Raw genomic sequence first — 18,902 nt, 5'->3', positions numbered from 1 at the left:
CAAATAATAATCATGTAGTTCATATAAAGATTTTTCCACAAGGTGAGTTTCCCTCCCACTTATTCCAATCAATCTGGGGCAGAATGAAGTCACCTAAGACAAGGCGCCTCCGTAGCCAGGTGGGAAGGAGCAGCAGTGCCTAGCACACCCTTCTTGATTAGACCGGGGTTCGAACCCGTCACCACCAAATACGGAGGATGCGGAAAAGTCAGGGAATGACCACCGCATATCCTGGAGCAATATGGCCTTAGTTGCTAATGCTCCTAAAAACCAAATAACAACAACAACAAGAACCTAAGACAGTGGTATGCAAACTATGGGGCATGACCCCTCTGGTGGTCGTGGAATAAATTAAAGAGGTCACAGAAATTTTTAAATAAAATTAATTTTTCTGTACACGAAAGCCAAAAAACCCTGTTGTTAAAATTACTTTTAAAACCTTACTACTCGAACAAAGTCTGAGATACGAATGAACCCTATTGCCACTATTTTTTAGGGTGGTTTCACGTGTGACGTAGGTGGCTTTCTTACTTATTGTCCTTGTGGATAATACGGCTTAATTTGCTCACTGCCTATGGACACACAGAAAGCAGCTGACTAGTGTGACTTCTCAGTACTACTCAATTGTTGAACAGCAATCCCTCTAGCTCTTAATTCATACTTCATACAGCAAAAATTTCTGAAACTACCTAAATGCCAGAGGTGCAAATATGCTGTGGCAGTAAATAGAAAGTCTGTTGCACGCACACTTTATTCTGCTTCGTAATTCAGTGTTTTCACGTCAACTTCGATGTGTTTCCATTCTTCTGCTACTTTTTATATTATGTTTGTTTTTAAGAAAAAAAATATACATTTTTATATATTTTACCATGGACAATTGGATAATCAGAACAAAACGGTCGAGGAGTGACGACAATAATGTTGCTACAGATACAGCAGAAGCTGAAAGGGTAAGAAATGTATCATATGAAAATTTGGACACTAACGTTATTTCAAGTGTAGTGCAACCACCAATTTCTGGTAGGCAGTCATCATATTCCAAATCAAAAAGAATGAAAAAGAGTAGAAAATATCAAGAAGAATTTATGAGTACGGCTTTACTTACAGTGTTGTTTATGATGAGCAATGTCCTGCATGCGTAATATGTTACGAAAAACTGGCTAATGAAAGCATGAAACCTATTAAATTAAAAAGACACTTATTTTAATGAAAAAAACTGAATCCTTGTTCAAATGATATGCCGATGCCTTACAAGGTCTGAAATCTCTCATGAAAAAACACTGCAGTTCCTTGTAAAGCTTTAAGAGCATTGTTGGAAGTTTCATATTTAACAGGAAAAAATTTGAAATCACATACTATTACTAAATCTCTTGTTCTCCCTGCTGAAATAAAAATGATTTCAATTATGCATGGAGAAAAGTACAGCAACAATTTAAATACCATTCCTCTATCCAGAGACACAGTTATTGTGAACAACATAAAATCCAATTTATTAAAATGATTGAAAGAAAGTCCAAATTTTGTAATACAGTTAGATGAATCCACAAATATTTAAAACCTTGCTCAACTTATTGTATATGTGAGATACTGCTACAAGGGAGATATATTTTGGTAAATTTTCTATTTTGCAAAGCATTAGAAGGAAGAACGACGGGCCAGAATATTATTATTATTGTTGCTCTTATATTATTTCTCCCTGATTGGGGGATTCCACTCCATGATGGGTACTGCTACCAAGTACACAGGGTGGTTGTAACGTCTGGTGTTACTGCTGGTTGAGGAAATCTGACTATCCTACAAGTGTTCAGTGTTCAGGATTGCGACTTTCTGGAGTTCCTTGTAGGTGTTCTGTGGGAGACCTATTGCTGCTAGGCTGTTATGTAGAGTCTTTGGCACCATACCGATGGTTGACACGATGATCGGGATGGTTGATACTTCTTGCATATGCCACATCTCCTTGACCTAATGTCTCAGGTTCATGTACTTCCTAATTTTTTTCTCATGGGTTTTCTGGACATTGCTAGTGTTGGGCACCACTATGTCAATCAGGTAGGTAGCCTTTTCCATCTTGTCCACAAGGGTTATGTCTGGTCTGTTGTGCGGGAGTCTTATCCGTTATTATGGCACGGTCCCAATACAGCTTGTGGGTTCGGGTCTCTAGTATTGCCTCAGGTTCGTACTTGTAGTATGGTACACTTTCTTTGGTCAACTGGTATTTTCTTGCTAGCTTCTGTATTATCCTGGCAACCTGGTCGTGTCTATGAGTGTACTCAGTCTGGGTGATCACCTTACAACCTGTGGTGATGTGTTGGATCGTTTCTGAGGCAGGTGGCATTGTTGACATGTGTCATCTGACATTCCGGGCTCCTTTGCGATGTATTTTCTATAGTTTCTGGTGTTGATTACCTGGTCTTGGATGGCCAGCATGAATCCTTCAGTCTCGGGGAAGAGCGTCCCGCTTGTGAGCCATGCATCGGAAGCAGTGTTATCGATATGATCTTGATGGAGGTCATTGTAGGGCCTGCCATGGAGTGTCTTCTTTGCTTATCTTTCTTACTTCGTTTCTTGTGCTGTCTGGGTGGGTGGGGGTTCCTCGCTTAGGTTGAGTGGGATATACCACTCATCTATCTTCCTTATGGCCTGGTGGAGTGGTGCTGTGTTGTTCTCGAAGTAATCCTTCAGGTTAACTATCACTGTTTTCTGTTGCTCTATCAGGCCCCTTCCTCCCTCTTTCTGAGCTATTGTTAGTCTCTCCACTGCTGACTTCGGGTGGTGTTGGCAGCTCTTGATCAACATTGTCCTCGTCTTTTGCATGATATCTTCTAGCTTGGTGTTAGTCCAATCTATGACCCCAAAGGCGTATGTTAGTACTGGAGCTACATATGTGTTTATGGCTTTAACAGAGTTCCCTCCATTCAATTTTGCTTTCAGCAGGCTTCTGAGTCTGATGATATTTTTCGGTCAGGCACTTCTTGAATTCCTTGTGCTCTAAACTGCTGAGCCTTCATCATCCCTAAATTTGTAGGTCTCTCCTTCTGTCATAGCTTTGATTTGTTTACCAGTCAGCAGCTGGTAGTTTCGGCCAACTAATTTTCCCTGGTGCAGTGTGTGGGTCTTGCATTTGTCTAGACCAAATTCCATCCTGATGTCCTTGCTGAATTCTTCGGTGATCCGGAGTAGTTGATGGAGTTGCTTCGCAGTTGCCGCATAGAGCTTGATGTCATCCATGTAGATCAGGTGGGTGAGGGTGTACAGGTCCTTTCTTCCTTCTTTGAGATTATATCCATACTTGCTGCCATTAAGCATGGTGAATAGTGGGTTGAATGCTAGACAGAACCACAGCCTGAAAGATTCCTCTTCTAATGGGGATTAGCCTGGTTGTGATGTTCTCGACCTTAATAGTGGTACTCCATTTCGCTATTGTTGCTACTAGGAAGTTTGTCACTATCAGATTGATCTTGTAGATCTTCAGGGTAGATTTTGTATCCTTGTAGATCTCTATTAGCCAGCTATGAGGTACGGAGTCGAAGGCCTTGTGGTAATCGATGTGAGCTGTGTATAGGTTGCGGTGCTTCTTGTAGGTTTACTCCATAACTGCGGCATCTATGGTTAACTGCTCCTTGAATCCTTTCTGCTCTTTTGCCATTATGTTCTGACTCTCTAAGTGGTCTGATTTCTTCTTGGTTATGCAGCTGGTCAGGATCTTATACATCGTTGGGAGGCAGGTAATTGGCCTGTTAGTTAGTTAGTTAGTTAGTTATTTGGATTTTAGGAGCATTAGCAACTAAGGCCATATTGCTCCAGGATATGCGGTGGTCATTCCCTGACCTTTCCACATCCTCCGTATTTGGTGGTGACGGGCTCAAACCCCGGGCTAATCAAGAAGCATGTGCTATGCACTGCTGCTGCTCCTTCCCACCTGGCTACGGATGCGCCAATTGGCCTGTATTTCGCCGGGTTTCTTGTATCTTCGTCTTTAGGCTTCAGATATGTGACTCCTTCAGTGAGAAACTTCAGGATTGTCTCCAGGTGCCTTATCATTCGAGCGAACTGCTCTGCTAGGTGCCTGTGTGTGCAGGTGAGCTTCTTGTACCAGTAGTTGTGGATGTTATCGATTCCTGGGGTTCGCCAGTTGTGGGTGTTCCTGATCGACTGTTTTACTTATTATTATTATTATTATTATTATTAGCATATGCCGCAAGGAAGCCTGAGGCTTATGCTGCACCAACCAAAAAAATTTGAGTACCCTGAGAGAGAGAAAGAAGTAGGAGGGAATCACCAAAAAAAAGAGAAGAATGATGATATCCAGCTCAGTACCCTGGGTGTGCCAAGCCCATACTCGCCAAATGTGAGCCCCTGGAGATGATGTTATAAATATTTTCTTTCAAACAAATATATTGCCTAAAGTGGAACAACTGCTTTTCAATTTGTACTGATGGTGCAGCTGCATTAACAGGATAAAATAAAAGTTTAAAAGGCAAAATAAAGGAAATTGCTCCAAATATAGTTTTAAATCATTGCATTATACAGTACACAGAGAAGCATTAGTAGCAAAGTAAATGTAAACTGATTTGCATGGAGTTTTGAAATATGCAATAAGTGTGATCAACTTTATTAAAAAGTAGAAGCTTAAATAGCAGACTTTTCACAATGCTTTGTAATGAAATGGGATGAAATGCTTTTTTTATATATAAAAGTGGGGTGGGTATCCAGTGGTAAAGTGTTGCGATGTCTTTTTGACCTCAAAATCAAGTTTTATTGTTTTTATCAGATAAAAATCCGAAACTTGCTCAATTGTTTACAAATCAAAAATTGCTTGGAAAACTTAGCTCCCTTGCTGATATATTTGAAAAACTTATAATGATTTAAATTTAAGTTTGTTATTTTGGTTTTTAGGAGCATTAGCAACTAAGGCCATATTACTCCAGGGATATGCGGTGGTCATTCATTGACCTTTCCGTATTCTCCATATTTGGTGGTCATGGGCTCAAACCGCGGTCTAATCAAGAAGTGTGTGCTACGGAGACGGCACTTTAAATTTAAGTCTTCAAGGACAGAGAACAAATATATTAATACTCAGTGATAAAATAGAAACTTTCAAAGGGAAGCTTAATCTTTGGAAAACTGAATTTGAGGGTAATAATACTGAAATGCTCCCATGCTTTTTCTGATTTTGTTACAATATTGACATTTTACAATTTAGGGATATCACTGCCACTCACCTGACAATGCTAATTAAGAATTTTTCCAAATGATTTAATGTATCTCCAGGAAAAAAATTGTATTAGATTCGCGATCCCTTTGCTTTATCAAGTTCTTCATGTCCCAAAATTATTTATTTATTTGTTTTCTGAATTCCCATTCAGCAAAAAGAACACCTCATCAACCTGTCATCTGACAAAGCATTACGTGAACTTTTCAAAACTACTTGGGAAAAATTTTGGCATTCTCTTCGAGACGAGTATCCAGAATTATCGAAATTGGGAATAAACATTGCTACCTTTTGGGTCTACATATTTATGAGAGGTTGGTTTCTCAAAATTAACATCTATAATAACAAAACAGCATTCCGGGCTCATCCTTCTTGTTGTTTTGTTATTGTTCATTTTTTATTGTTTTGTAATCTTAATCGAAGAACAAGAATTTGATTTGTTATTTTTGCTGTATTCAATAAAAATATTAAACAATTATTTTTATGTGTAAATTAAAAAGGAAGCAATTTTTTTATTCCTTTCTCAGTACTCGAATAAAATTTTCTACTACATAATTTATAAAATGCCATTTTTCTTCTCTAAAAATCTGGGCATCCTACTTCGGGGTTTACATTGAGGGGTTGCATTAATTTTATATTTAATACAGGGGGTCCCAAGCGAAATAAGTTCGCACGCCACTAACCTAAGACATTGAAGTCGCATACAACATTCACGTTTGATTGCCCATTCAATCTGCATGTAGAGATGCTCATCATACTCTTCACAATCTTCTGGTCTGTAGATTATACCCACTCTCCTTATACCTTTTCTTCCAACTCACTATCACCACATTCTATCCTGGCAGATGTAACTTCAGACTCAGTAAAAGCTCTTTTCGTGCTCAGGCTGCTTTTGATAAGAAGCATGACCCCAGTACCCCCTTCTATCTTTTCTAAACACCGAACCTTTTTCAGTATTTAGAAAAGGTTGAAATACCTTTTCTAAACAGTGGAACTTGTCATCCCAAATTTCTGGGTGGCACCACATTTCTGTTAGCCCTATTATGTCAGCATTAGTTTTCCTAACCAGGAGTTCAAATTCAACCATTTTATTCACAACACTCCTGACACTACTGTGGACAGAGTTAAGACTAGGTATTCTTCTGTAGTTTACGACCCTGAAACACCCCTTGAAGTTATTTGGGCTTGTTTCCCTAGTTATCTTCCCACTCATTTGAAATGTTGCTACCCTCAGAACACCTTAATAACATCAGCTGTTGCAGCAACAAACAAACAAGAATTCATGAGGCGAGTGCAAGCATTACCCATATCATCAGATAAACCTAACTAGCACTTTTGTTGAACCCATAACGTATTATCAATGATACTGACACAAATCTTTCACCAGCCTTGTTCAAATGAATACCATCTCTACAAAACAGATGCTTTCTACAGAAGCCTATGGCAGATATAAGCTAGTCTGTAATCAAGTCACAAAGGAGGTTAGGCAGGCGAAGGCAGATTACGAGAAATCTTTGGCAAAAGATGCTAAGAAAAACAGCAAGGATTTCTTTACTTATACAAACTCTAAAAGGAAGGGGATGAATCTGATCGATCCACTTGATATCGATGGTTCGACTGTTGATGATCCTGCTCAGATAGCAAACAAACTGAATGAGTATTTTGCATCTAAATTAACACATGAGGAGTTATTAAGGTTTGAAAATGCCAGAAGGTTATCAAATGGTAGAAGGGCGTTTAATGATTTTGTAATAACTGAGAGCAAAGTGGAGGAGAAATTGTTGAAGTTAAACACAAGAAAGGCATCTGGGGTGGATGGGATCTATCCAGTTATATTGAAGGAGGCAGCAAAGGAGGTAAGCAAACCCTTAGCCATAATTACAAGAGCATTCTTGGACTCAGGGGAGGTCCACACGGACTTGAGATGTGAAAATGTATCCCCAATTCACAAAGGGGGATCGAAGGGTGACACGAGTAATTACAGACCAGTTAGTTTAACTTCTGTTCTGGGTAAAATAATGGAGTCACTGGTTAAATATGCATTGCAGGATCATCTAGACAAGACTGCAGCAATAATTCAGACACAGCATGGGTTTAAGAGAAAGTCTTGTGTGACAAATTTGATTGGTTATTATGATGTGGTTACAAAGGATCTGAATGCAAAAAATAATTTTGATATCATATCTTGGATTTCAAGAAAACTTTTGACACTGTTGCGCATGAAAGACTATTGTACAAATTGGAGCAGAATGGTATTAAGGGTAAATTGCTACAATGGATAAAAGGATGGTGGAGTGGGAAAAGACAGAAGGTTGTAATCAATGGGTGCTGCTCTTCGTGGACTAATGTTATTAGTGGAGCCCCACAAGGTTTGGTGTTGGGTCTACTGTTGTTTTGTATATTTATCAATGATATTGATGAAGGTATATCAGGCTTAGTGTCGAAGCTTGCAGATGATACAATGGTTGGCAGGGTTGTTAATGACAGTAATGGCAGTGTACTACTGCAACAGGATCTAGAAAATTTGGGCAGATGGGCTGAGAAGTGGCAACTGAAGTTTAACATTGACAAATGCAAAGTACTGCATATGGGTAGAAGTAACCCCAGAGAAACATACCAACTGTGTGATACTACACTTAAGGTGGTAGAAAATGAAAAAGACCTGGGAGTAATTGTGCAGTCAGACATGAAGTTTTCTGAGCAATGTAGACAGGCTGCCAGGGTAGGTCATGGGGTTTTGTCAATGTTATATAGGAACTTTGCTAGCAGGGAAAAGGAGGTGATTGTCCCTCTGTATAAGGCAATGGCCAGGCAACACCTTGAGTACTGAGCACAGGTCTGGAGGCCTCATTTTTGAAAGGATGTAGATTTGCTTGAATATGTACAGATTTGTTTGTTGTTTGGTTTTTAGGAGCATTAGCAACTAAGGCCATATTGCTCCGTGAATATGCGGTGGTCATTCCCTGACCTTTCCGCATCCTCCGTATTTGGTGGTGACAGGCTCGAACCCCGGTCTAATCAAGAAGCGTGTTCTACGCACTGCTGCTCCTTCCCACCTGGCTACGGAGGCGCCGAGTATGTACAGAGAAGGGCAACAAGATTGGTGAGGGGAATGAAGGGATCCTCTTACCAAGAGAGGCTTAAGTTCTACAAACTGCAGAGGCAGGAGACTAGGCACCTGCGCAGTGATCTGATTGTGGTGTATAAGGCCTTGAATGGGTTAAGCACGCTGAATTCTGATGGGATTCTTCCACTTGTTCAGATTACAAACTTAAGGGGGCATAAATTCAAATTACGGAAAGACAGATGTAGAATAGATGTGCGGAAATTTGCCTTTAGCCAGCGGGTCCTTAATTGCTGGAACAAACTTCCATCTGTCGTTGTGGAAGTTGATAGGTTGAATAAATTTAAGGAGGAACTGGACAAACATTTAGAGGGAATGGTTGTGTGAATTTTTTTTTTTTTTGGCTGATGCTCCATAAGCTCATACACTTTCTTTCTTGCATCACATGCCACTACTACTACAAGTGCGGGCCACAATGATAAAATGTAGATAGCCTTGCAGAATCCCTCAACTGTAGAGCATTGCAGAATCCCTCAGTCTTGACTTATCCCCAAGGCTTTCAGCATATAATCCTTTCTATTGTGTCTGGGGGCGCCTCTGTAGCCAGGTGGGAAGGAGCAGCAGTGTGCAGGCACACGCTTCTTGATTAGACCGGGGTTCGAGCCCGTCACCACCAAATTCGGAGGATGCGGAAAGGTCAAGGAATGACCACCGCATATTCACGGAGGAATATGGCCTTAGTTGCTAATGCTCCTAAAAAAACAAATATTGTGTCTGGACAGAATTTTAGACATACACATAATAATGCTCTTTTTACCTCCCTTAAAATCAGACAATCTGCTGGTAACATCATCAATTGTTGCTCCTGGTAAACACACTCAGGTTCTGGTCAACCTGTCTGTATTACAAAAAAATTTTACCCATTTCCCTGACAATAGTCTCCCAATAAAACTAAATCACCTTCAACCAGAGCAGTATGCACTTGACTATTCTTTTCTGGGACCTGAATCAGGAGTGCATCACTTGGCAGGTCAGGAGATAATTGAGTACCTGACAAGCTCCCGGTTACATTTGTTTCTAGGGCAAACACTGGTTTCTTCAGTGACTCAAATTCTTCTCATAATATACTAAGTTACACATACTGCATACAGGTCTGGAGGCCTCATTTTATGAAGGATGTAGATCTGCTGTAATGGGTGCTTAGAAGAGCAATCAAATTAGCAAAGGAAACAATAAAGTACTCTTACCAAAAAAGGCTTCAGCCATCCAAATTGCAGCATCTGGAAACTAGGCACCTGTGAAGAGATCTGATTGAGGTGTTTAAGGGTTTGAAGGGACATAAATTAAAATTATAAGGATGGTCACAGAATAGATGAATGGAAATTTGCTTTCAGTCAGGAGGTAGTTGGTTGCTGGAACAAACTTCCATCTGGTGTTATGAAAGTGAGCAGTTCATATAAATTTAACTATATAGTATCGGTGTAAATACACCATAGTTAACCCATAAACCTGAGCTACGTATGTAGCGTAGAGGGCATCGTTTTAATTGTATTGCGGTTGCCTTCACAACGAGATAGCTGCCATTGCATTACTTCAAATAAATAACGCTTCTCTAGTAGAGAAGACTACTGGTATTTATTTTCAGCGGTACCACCACCCAGACGATAGTTTCAAAGCTATTGGGCTTCATCATCAGTGGGCAGGCAGGTACCTAGGTAATAAAACAAGCCATCACAGTTGCGAAGTTATATCCACAATACGAGAGATTGTATTACATGGGCAGGTACCCAGGTAATACAAATGGCAGGTACCCAGGTAATACAAATGGCAGGTACCCAGGTAATACAACTATGGTGTATTTACTCCGATACTATATAGTTAATTATCAAAACCCATAAGGATTATGCCTTGTGCATTTCTTTTTTCAAAGGTATAAATTTAAGGAAGAACTGGATAAATTATTAGAGGGGATAGAGAGGTGATGTGGAAGGGGTTTTTTTTCTGTTGCTATACAAGTTTGCTTCTTTTTATATCATATTTCATCTAAACAGGATGTTTTCTCAATGCTATATGTTCACATTCAAGACACTTATCAACCACATATAATTAACTATATCTGTTTACAAGGCCGCCGTAGCCTAGTGGTCAGGCGCGCGGGTGCATAAGTACACGTGCCTTGAGTGACAGGGGTTCAAGCCCCTGACTGCTAAATACGGTGCTGTTTCTTGTATTCTGTCTATCTTGTGAACTCCTCTGACCATTTGGTCGTCCTGGAGTAAAAGAAAAAAAAAAAAAGGTAAAGTGCAGCCATTATCAACCCACTGTAGGATGGAAGCCTCCTCAACAATTCATGCTGAGGGAAAATGGACCACAATCTGCCACGCTGGTCCAGTGCGGGTTGGCAGATCGACCGTATTCAGCAGTCAGGGGCTTGGACCCCGGTCTACTCAAAGAGCGTGTGCTACTGTACTCCCGCTCCTGACCACTTGGCCACGAACTCCTCTGACCGCTTGGTCGTCCTGGAGTATAAACAGAAAACATATATAAACACATAAATCAGTGCTCATAGCTGGTTTTTTTTTTTTTTTTTTTCCTTTTTACTTTAACACCAGTATAACATATACTGCTGATGATCAGTGTTGCCAACTCTTAATAATATTTCCCGCTAGCCGCATACTCAAAATCCGCTATTTTTAGCACTTGACCCGCCAAATTTTTTAAATTTTCATTTGTTTGTACTTGGTAGTGAATAAAAACAAACAAACAAATAGTATATATAAATAGTTATTTATTTTTCTGTTTTTAATATAAAATCAATATCTAAAAATCTAAATTAATTTCGAAATTCAATACCGCCTCATCATATGCTTCTTGTGTACCTATTTTGCGAAGCACTTCTTCAGGTAAAACATAATTTTTACAACACTTTTCAACTATTTTGAGCCCGTATCGTACTGATAAGATTGCATTAACCGTGCCAACACTCATTCTGTTGCGTGTTTTGTTTTTCACTAGATTTAAGTTGCTGAATATTCTTTCCACATCTGCATTGGATAATGGCAAAATTAAAATACCCAATGCAAATTCGCTAATTTCTTTAAATGGATTTTTACCGCTTGCATCTCGATATTTCGAAACTTCTGACCAAAACTTCATTGTAATGTTGATGTTTTCCCATTTAACGAGAGTAATGTTTATATACCGTTGCTCAATTTTTTCAATTTCTACTTCAGACAATTTTAAGTTTTTGTAATAAATTTAACAGAAAATTTTGCTTTAACATATTGTTAACTGAGATTAATGATATTTTTCTAATTCTTTTATGTTGTCCAGAAGAATTGTTGATACAAATCAATCAAGAAATTACGGCATCTCTCTCTTATTGCCATTTCATCTGTTGTTGTGATAAGTTTATTCATTATTAATTCATTTATTTTTCTTTCAAATTGGTATGGCTTAGGGTCTAAATAATTATTAATGTCCTCTTCTATCCTTTCAATATGTGTATTTGGTAAAAACATTTTATTGGCAATCATCGACAATAGCGTGTTTAAATCATGTAGTAATAATGTAGGATCGGCAGTATTTGATTCAAAAGATTTGTTTACTCTTTGTACTTCAGATAAGATAGGTTTTAAAAATAAAAGATACGCTAAATTACTTTCATCTTTAAACATTGAATAAAGAAGTTCTGCAGTATAACATTTGTCAGTCAAACGAGTTATTTCAAAATGGGCTTTTAATTCAATATACTGTTCTAAAATTCTTGTTATAGCAATTTCAATGGATAACCACCTTGTTTGACACGAATGAACTATCTTTTTCGGATCTGCACCATCGTTTATGGCACTGTATAAATATTTGAATTGATTTTGTCGGCTGGTGGATTTACTAAACCAATTATAAGTTTCAACTATCATGAATTCTAGACTTCTAGGGAATGTTTCGCGGGTTGCATGAGATACTGCTAATTGCAAAGAATGACATACACATTTAATTAATATCAAGTTCGGTACATCGGACTTCAAATGTGTATAAACGCTGTTATTAACTCCAATCATAACGCTAGCATTATCTGTCCCAATGCCCACAAGATTATTTAAAGTAAGTTTAAAATTTCCCAGCGTTATTTTAATTGAATTTGAAATATTTTCAGCGTTACACTTATCTAATTCTACAAGAGCTAAGAATGTAGAAACTCTTTTATCGAATTGCTCATCATAATACACAATTGCAATACCTAATAGTTTTGTTACACTAATATCGTTTGATTCATCTAGTAACAAACTATAGTTTGAAAAGCCATTGAGCACTGACTTCAATAAATCTTTCTGAAAGTGGGGGTGTAGGATATATTTTATAATGCCGCTGCATTTTGTTCGATGAATTTTTAAAGTTTTGGCTGTTTGATCTTGGAATGCATTCTTACATAATTCACCAAGGTGGTCTATTGCCAGTATTGACGAGTGAGCACAAACAAACAAACTTAACTTTGCTTCAGCTTCCGCTGTTTGTAAATTCTTGGTGGGAAAATTTAATTTAGATTGGTTGCCTGATCTATTGGGTGAAAATGGTTCTGCTGACTTAATAGGTTTGAAAATTTTTAAATGACTTTTAATGTCCGAAATTTTAGCAGTAAAATCAGACTTGCAATATTTACATCTTGCTCGAGTTGGATGTCCTGGAATCTCTACTAACCAGTCTTTGAATTGTGGAAAAGCTAACCATTCCTTCCGAAAATTTTGGGTATATTTCGTTTTGTTTTTGTCCGCCATCCCGTAAGGTAAGGTTTATGGCCAGTCCGCCTCTATCGATAGAGAAAAAAATATGAAATCATGAAACGCATTGAGCGAAATGAAAGACCATGTGATATTGCACGTGCTACAGACCTAAATGAGGCAACGCCGAGAATTACAAAGAATGCGGAGAAAATAAAAACAACTTTGATAGCAGGAACAACTAAAAGTGTAATTAAAATCCATTAGATTAAGACACAAAGAATTGGAAGAGATGGAACGGCTGTCATCTGTTTGGATAGAAAATAAAACAAAAAACAAGTTTGCTTACGATAGAAGCAAAAGCATTAGCAGTATTTTATTACGACCTTTACGTAATAAAAAAATACGTAATAATCGTAATAAAATACGTAAGTATTTTATTACGATTATTTATTGTGTTTGGTAATGTTCTGTTTACAAATGTGTGTTCAATCTTGGGTGGTCGGCACCTAACCCAATTTTTCCCATAGGGCCTGTTGTTTATATTGCACGAGGGTTTCTAGGAATACAACTATCGTGCTATACGAGGACTGACTATACTAAGATATTATTACACTGTGGTTATTAGAAATAATTATTACTTATTACTCTTATTACTTATTGCTCTGTGGTTATTAGAAACGTTGAAAGAGATGTCGGTAATTCGGATCGCATTTCTTGGAAGCCAAACAAATACGACGAAGAAAAATTATCCAATGCCATTCCTTCGCGGTTTCAAAAAAAGGCGTCATTAGAATTTTTTCCACATTTTTAGATTTGATCCAACAATTTAAAGCTATGACCCAATGATCAGGTCGTTTGACCGCGAGCGTAACTACGTAAAATTGTTGGGGTTCTCCTCAGGGAAATCCAGAATAATATAAAACCGATTCTTCGCTTTTTAAAAAAAAAAACTATGAAATATGATATCCCTACTATTTCAATTATGAATTATTTTTATTATTAATTAAATAATCAATTGAACAATTAATTTAATATTTCTTAAATGAATATTTCTTAATTTAAATGTTACATTGCCAAATTACATAAAATTGTAATTTGGATTGCCAAATTATATAAAATGCTAAACATTTATACTCTTCCCGCTAAAAAATCCGCTATCCGCTATTTCATATTTTTTTCCGCTAAACCTGAAGCAATTCCGCTAAATCTAGCGGGAAAACCGCTAAAATGGCAACACTGCTGATGATGCTTAAATAATCACTACATTAAACACATTATACTTAACATAAAGGGCTTAGAGGGGAACACATATCCTGTGTGTTATCAGACACTCAGCCTAAAACACTGATGAATCCAATATCTCTCTATTACAGAAGATTGAGGAGAAGTCCGGTTGGCCTGCCTCCCTAAAATCCACTCATGCACACCTTCTCGATGGTAAGCCCTGTTACGTCACTTAGGTGGCAGCGAATGTGGACAGTGGTTCTCTTCAAGACGCCTGGTCAGCATGAAGAGGTAAAGACCAAATCCTCCAGCATACGACAGCACGACGAAACAAATGGCCCTCAGTCCCCAGCAGCTTTCACTCTCCCTCTTACGGCAGCGAGAGGATCAGAGTGGAAGCAGAGGGTGCTAAGAATCTCTGGGTACGAACAGGCTGCCATGCACGGAAACTGAACTTGGCCTGTTATAATGTACGATCACTCATCGGTGAAGACAGGATATTAGAGCTGGAAAAGGAATTAGAAAATGTTAATTGGAATATCATTGGTTTGGCTGAAACAAGAAGAAGAAATGAATCACTTATAAGTTTATCAAGTGGAAATCTGCTGTACACCAATGGAAACAGTGAAAGGATTGAAGGTGGAGTTGGGTTTCTGGTCCACAAAGATTTTAAAAACAACATTTTGGAATTCAAAAGTACACCACCAAGAGTGTCAAGACTAATACTCAAGATTTCTAAGAGGTACAAGCTAAAGATTATAATGATTTATGCACCAACATCGAGCCATGATGATGAAGAGGTTGAAGAAATGTACACCAAAACTGAGTCTTCTAGATGAGCAGAAAACCCACTATTATGGGTTTTCCACTATTATGAAACCCTACTATTATTATTATGGGGGACTTCAATGCTAAGGTGGAAAAAGGCAAAACAGCGTAGAAAGGGGAACTATAGGAAATTTTGGAATTGGTGAAAGAAATGAAAGAGGTGAAAGACTTGTGGAATTTGCAGAATCTCAAGGACTGTCAGTAATGAACACTTTTCAAGAAAAGGGTGAACAGAAAGTGGACATGGAAGAGTCCAAATGGATTAACTACTAATGAAATCGACTTCATCCTCACTAACAGAAGATACATTGTGAATGATGTTACCGTCCTGAATAAGGTAAATGTTGAAAGTGATCACAGAATGGTAAGATGTACACTTGATGTAGGAAAGGAAAGGAAAAAACTGACTCGAGTAAATAATACAAAGGTCTTTGAGATAACAGAAGAGGAGAAAAAGCAGATGTACTGGAACTTAAGAACAAGTTTGAGCTTCTGCAGACTGCTCAGGACCATGACATCGACGAGGAATATTACAACTTTCTGAAAGTGATAAAGCCCAAGAAACCTATAGGTAAAGAGAAATCCAAAGAAGAAAAAAAATCAGTCAAGAAACACTTCTCACGATGAACCGAAGACGACAAATGAAGAGCAAGAAAAACACTGACAGGGAGAAAATTGAGTATACTGAGTTATGCAAAGCCATTAGAAAGAGACTCAGAGAGGACATAAGAAGATTCAACACAAGAAAAGTAGAACAAGCATTAAGGGAAAACAAAGGATTTAAATCAGCAGCCATGCGCAGTAATACAGAAAGACAAATGATACTGAAACTGAAGAATAGCGATGGTGTACTTATAAACAGCAGAGAAGGCATAATTCAAATAGCAGAAGACTACTATAGAAAATTATACAAGGAGCAGGGGAACGATGCCAGCAGTGGGGAAGATGGATTGCAAAGTAAAAACACATACGACTTAACCGATATTCTTCCTGATGAGGTAGAACATGCATTGAAGAAAATGAGGAATCAGAAAGCCCCGGGGGGAAGATGAAGTTACTGTAGAGTTGTTAAAATTGGGAGGAAGAGACATAACACAAAAACTGGCAAGGCTCTTCACAAAGTGCATTCGAAAAGATGTGACACCTAAGCAGTGGAATAATGCAATCATAGTTTTACTGCATAAGAAAGGAGATAAATCAGAAATTGGAAATTATAGACCAATTAGCTTGTTATCCAACATCTACAAGTTGTTCACAAGGGTCATTACTAACAGATTAGAAAGAATAATTGATGAGAATCAACCGAAAGAGCAAGCTGGCTTTAGAACAGGATTCTCAACTATGGATCACCTTCACGTAATATCACAGCTAATGGAGAAAGCAAATGAATATAAAACACCATTATGCCTGGCATTTGTGGATTATGAAAAGGCATTTGACTCCATACAGCATAAGGCAATGTTTAGGGCACTGGAAAGACAAGGCATAGATATCCCATATATTATGATTTTGAAGAAAATATATGAGAGTGCTACCTCCTTTATTAGACTAGACAAAGACAGTAGGAAATTTAAAATCGAGAAAGGAGTTCGACAAGGAGACACAATATCTCTGAAGCTGTTTACTGCTGCCCTTGAGGAAGCTTTCAGAAGATTAGACTGGTCGCAGAAAGGAGTCAACATGAACGGAGAGTACCTAAACCATTTACGATTTGCAGATGACATTGTGGTCGTAAGCCACGATCCCAAAGAATTAGAGGAAAATCTTAATCAGTTATGCACAGTTAGTAAGGATTTTGGACTAAAGATGAATATGGCTAAAACAAAAGTAATGATGAACAAGTATGCCACAGAAAGGGAAATAATGATTGAAGGAGAAGTAATTGAAAAGGTGGAGTCATATACTTATCTGGGACAAGTTATTAGCTGTAATAATGATAAATGGCTAGAAGTCAAGAGAAGAATAAATTTTGGATGGATAGCATTCAGGAAATATAGTCACATACTGAAGAGCAATAATCCCAATTTGTCTGAAACATAAAATAATGAACCAATGTATACTCCCCACAATGACTTATGGAAGTGAAACTTGGGCACTCACCAAAAGAATGGAAGAGAAGCTGAGAACCACACAGCGAAGAATGGAACGAATTACATTGGGAATCAGACTGTTAGATAAGAAGAGAAACACATGGATTAGACAGCAAACTCAAGTAAAGGACATTCTGATCAAAACTAAAGAACTAAAATGGTCTCGGGCAGGACACATAGCTCGAAGACATGACAGATGGACTAAGAAAATAACAGAATGGTATCCAAGAGGAGCTAGAAGAAAACCTGGAAGACAAAGGCGGAGATGGATAGATGAAATTCATGAGTTTGTGGGTAGTAAATGGATGGCCAGTGCTCAAAACAGAAGGAACTGGAAAGTTGCTGGAGAGGCCTTCATCCTGCAGTGGATTGAAAATGGCTGATGATGATGATGACTTAATATAATGAATCCTAAGCAAGCTTTCCAATAGCATTTATAGGTAAACTATTAACAGATATGGGTTTACAGTTTTCACAGAGCATTTTGTAGCCAATTTGTCAAGGGTAACATTCGTCATTCAAACACCTGTTCAATGTTTATTTCATCAATCTGAAATTTGGAGTCCATACAAAATGCCACCCTTGACAAACTACCTACAGAAAAACTTCCAGTATCTTTATATTATCACTCCCTTATTTTTTGCTTCACCATCTTAAACAAAAAAATAAATAAAATAAAATAAAAATAACTAAAAATTTTATAATAGCAATAAGTTGTAAAATATAGTTTTAGCATATTTCTCACCATTAAAATTTGTCGAGGTACTTCCACAGCAACTGGATTACAAGTGGTGGGTACTTTAATAGCAGAGGATGAACGAACAGGGACAGAACTAGCCAGAAACCGCTGTTCTGCTTCTTTCCTCTCCATCTGCAGTTGCTGCTGGCGTTGCAGCTGTTGCTTCATATTGGTTCGACTCAACATGGTGTTAGTTTTCACACTTTGTGTGCTGTCAATTAAAAAAAAGTAAGTTATTGAAATTTCTACAATCACTGTTATTATTATTTAAGCACTGGAATAACTTTCATTTATACAGCAATGAAATACTGAAAATCCTTTACACAGAATTTCATACTGCAGAGTATGTTGTGGTAAAATGGTAAAGTGATTTTATTGTCTAAAAAAAAAAAAAACTAGTTAGTAATGTGTGCAGTGGTTATAATTTAGTTTAAAACATTGCACATATGTATACCGAAAACCAAAAGGTATTCTGTGCATATTTTGTTTTTTATATACAAGATCACAAAATATTAGAATTAGTAGAGGCATACGATACAAGAAAGCAAGCATTTGCAGCATAAGCAAAAAATAAACCGCTCCCATTTCACCCCTCCAAATTCATTCCAAATGTCACAGCTCAGCCTTAAATTTATTTAGGCTATTAGCTTCCACAGCAAAAGATGGAAGCCTGTTCCACCAACTACCCACTGGCTAAAGGAAAATTTCTTCACATCTATTCTACAACTATCTTTCCTCAATTTGAAACGGTGCCCCCTCAGGTTCTTAGTCTGAGCAAGAGGAAGAATCCATCAGCATTCAGCTTGTTCAACCCATTCAAGTCCTTATACACCTCAATCAGATCACCTCACAGGTACCTACTCTCCAGGTGCTGCAATTTGCAGAACTTAAGCCTTTCTTGGTAAGAGCACCCCTTTGTTCCCCTCACCAATCTTGTTGCCCTTCTTTGTTCTAGCAACTCTACATCCTTCCTAAAATGAGGCCTACAGAGCAGTACACAGTACTCTAGGTGTGGCCTGACCAC

The 18,902-nt window shown here is 38.1% G+C and overlaps 1 protein-coding gene across 1 annotated transcript in view; it reads right to left on the bottom strand.

The window, feature by feature from the left end:
• The window catches only part of LOC150080760 (microphthalmia-associated transcription factor-like), a 129,663-nt gene that overhangs the window by 74,318 nt on the left and 36,443 nt on the right, over positions 1 to 18,902 (bottom strand). The window contains exon 2 of the mRNA XM_090381032.1: positions 17,885 to 18,089. Coding sequence (XP_090237158.1) covers positions 17,885 to 18,089 — 205 coding nt within the window. The remainder of the gene's footprint in view (positions 1 to 17,884; positions 18,090 to 18,902) is intronic.

Source organism: Mastigoproctus giganteus, chromosome 9, assembly GCF_048544385.1.
Source record: "Mastigoproctus giganteus isolate SK-2022 chromosome 9, ASM4854438v1, whole genome shotgun sequence".
NCBI classification, from domain to species: domain Eukaryota; kingdom Metazoa; phylum Arthropoda; class Arachnida; order Uropygi; family Thelyphonidae; genus Mastigoproctus; species Mastigoproctus giganteus.
This window is presented reverse-complemented; position numbering and strand designations above follow the sequence as displayed.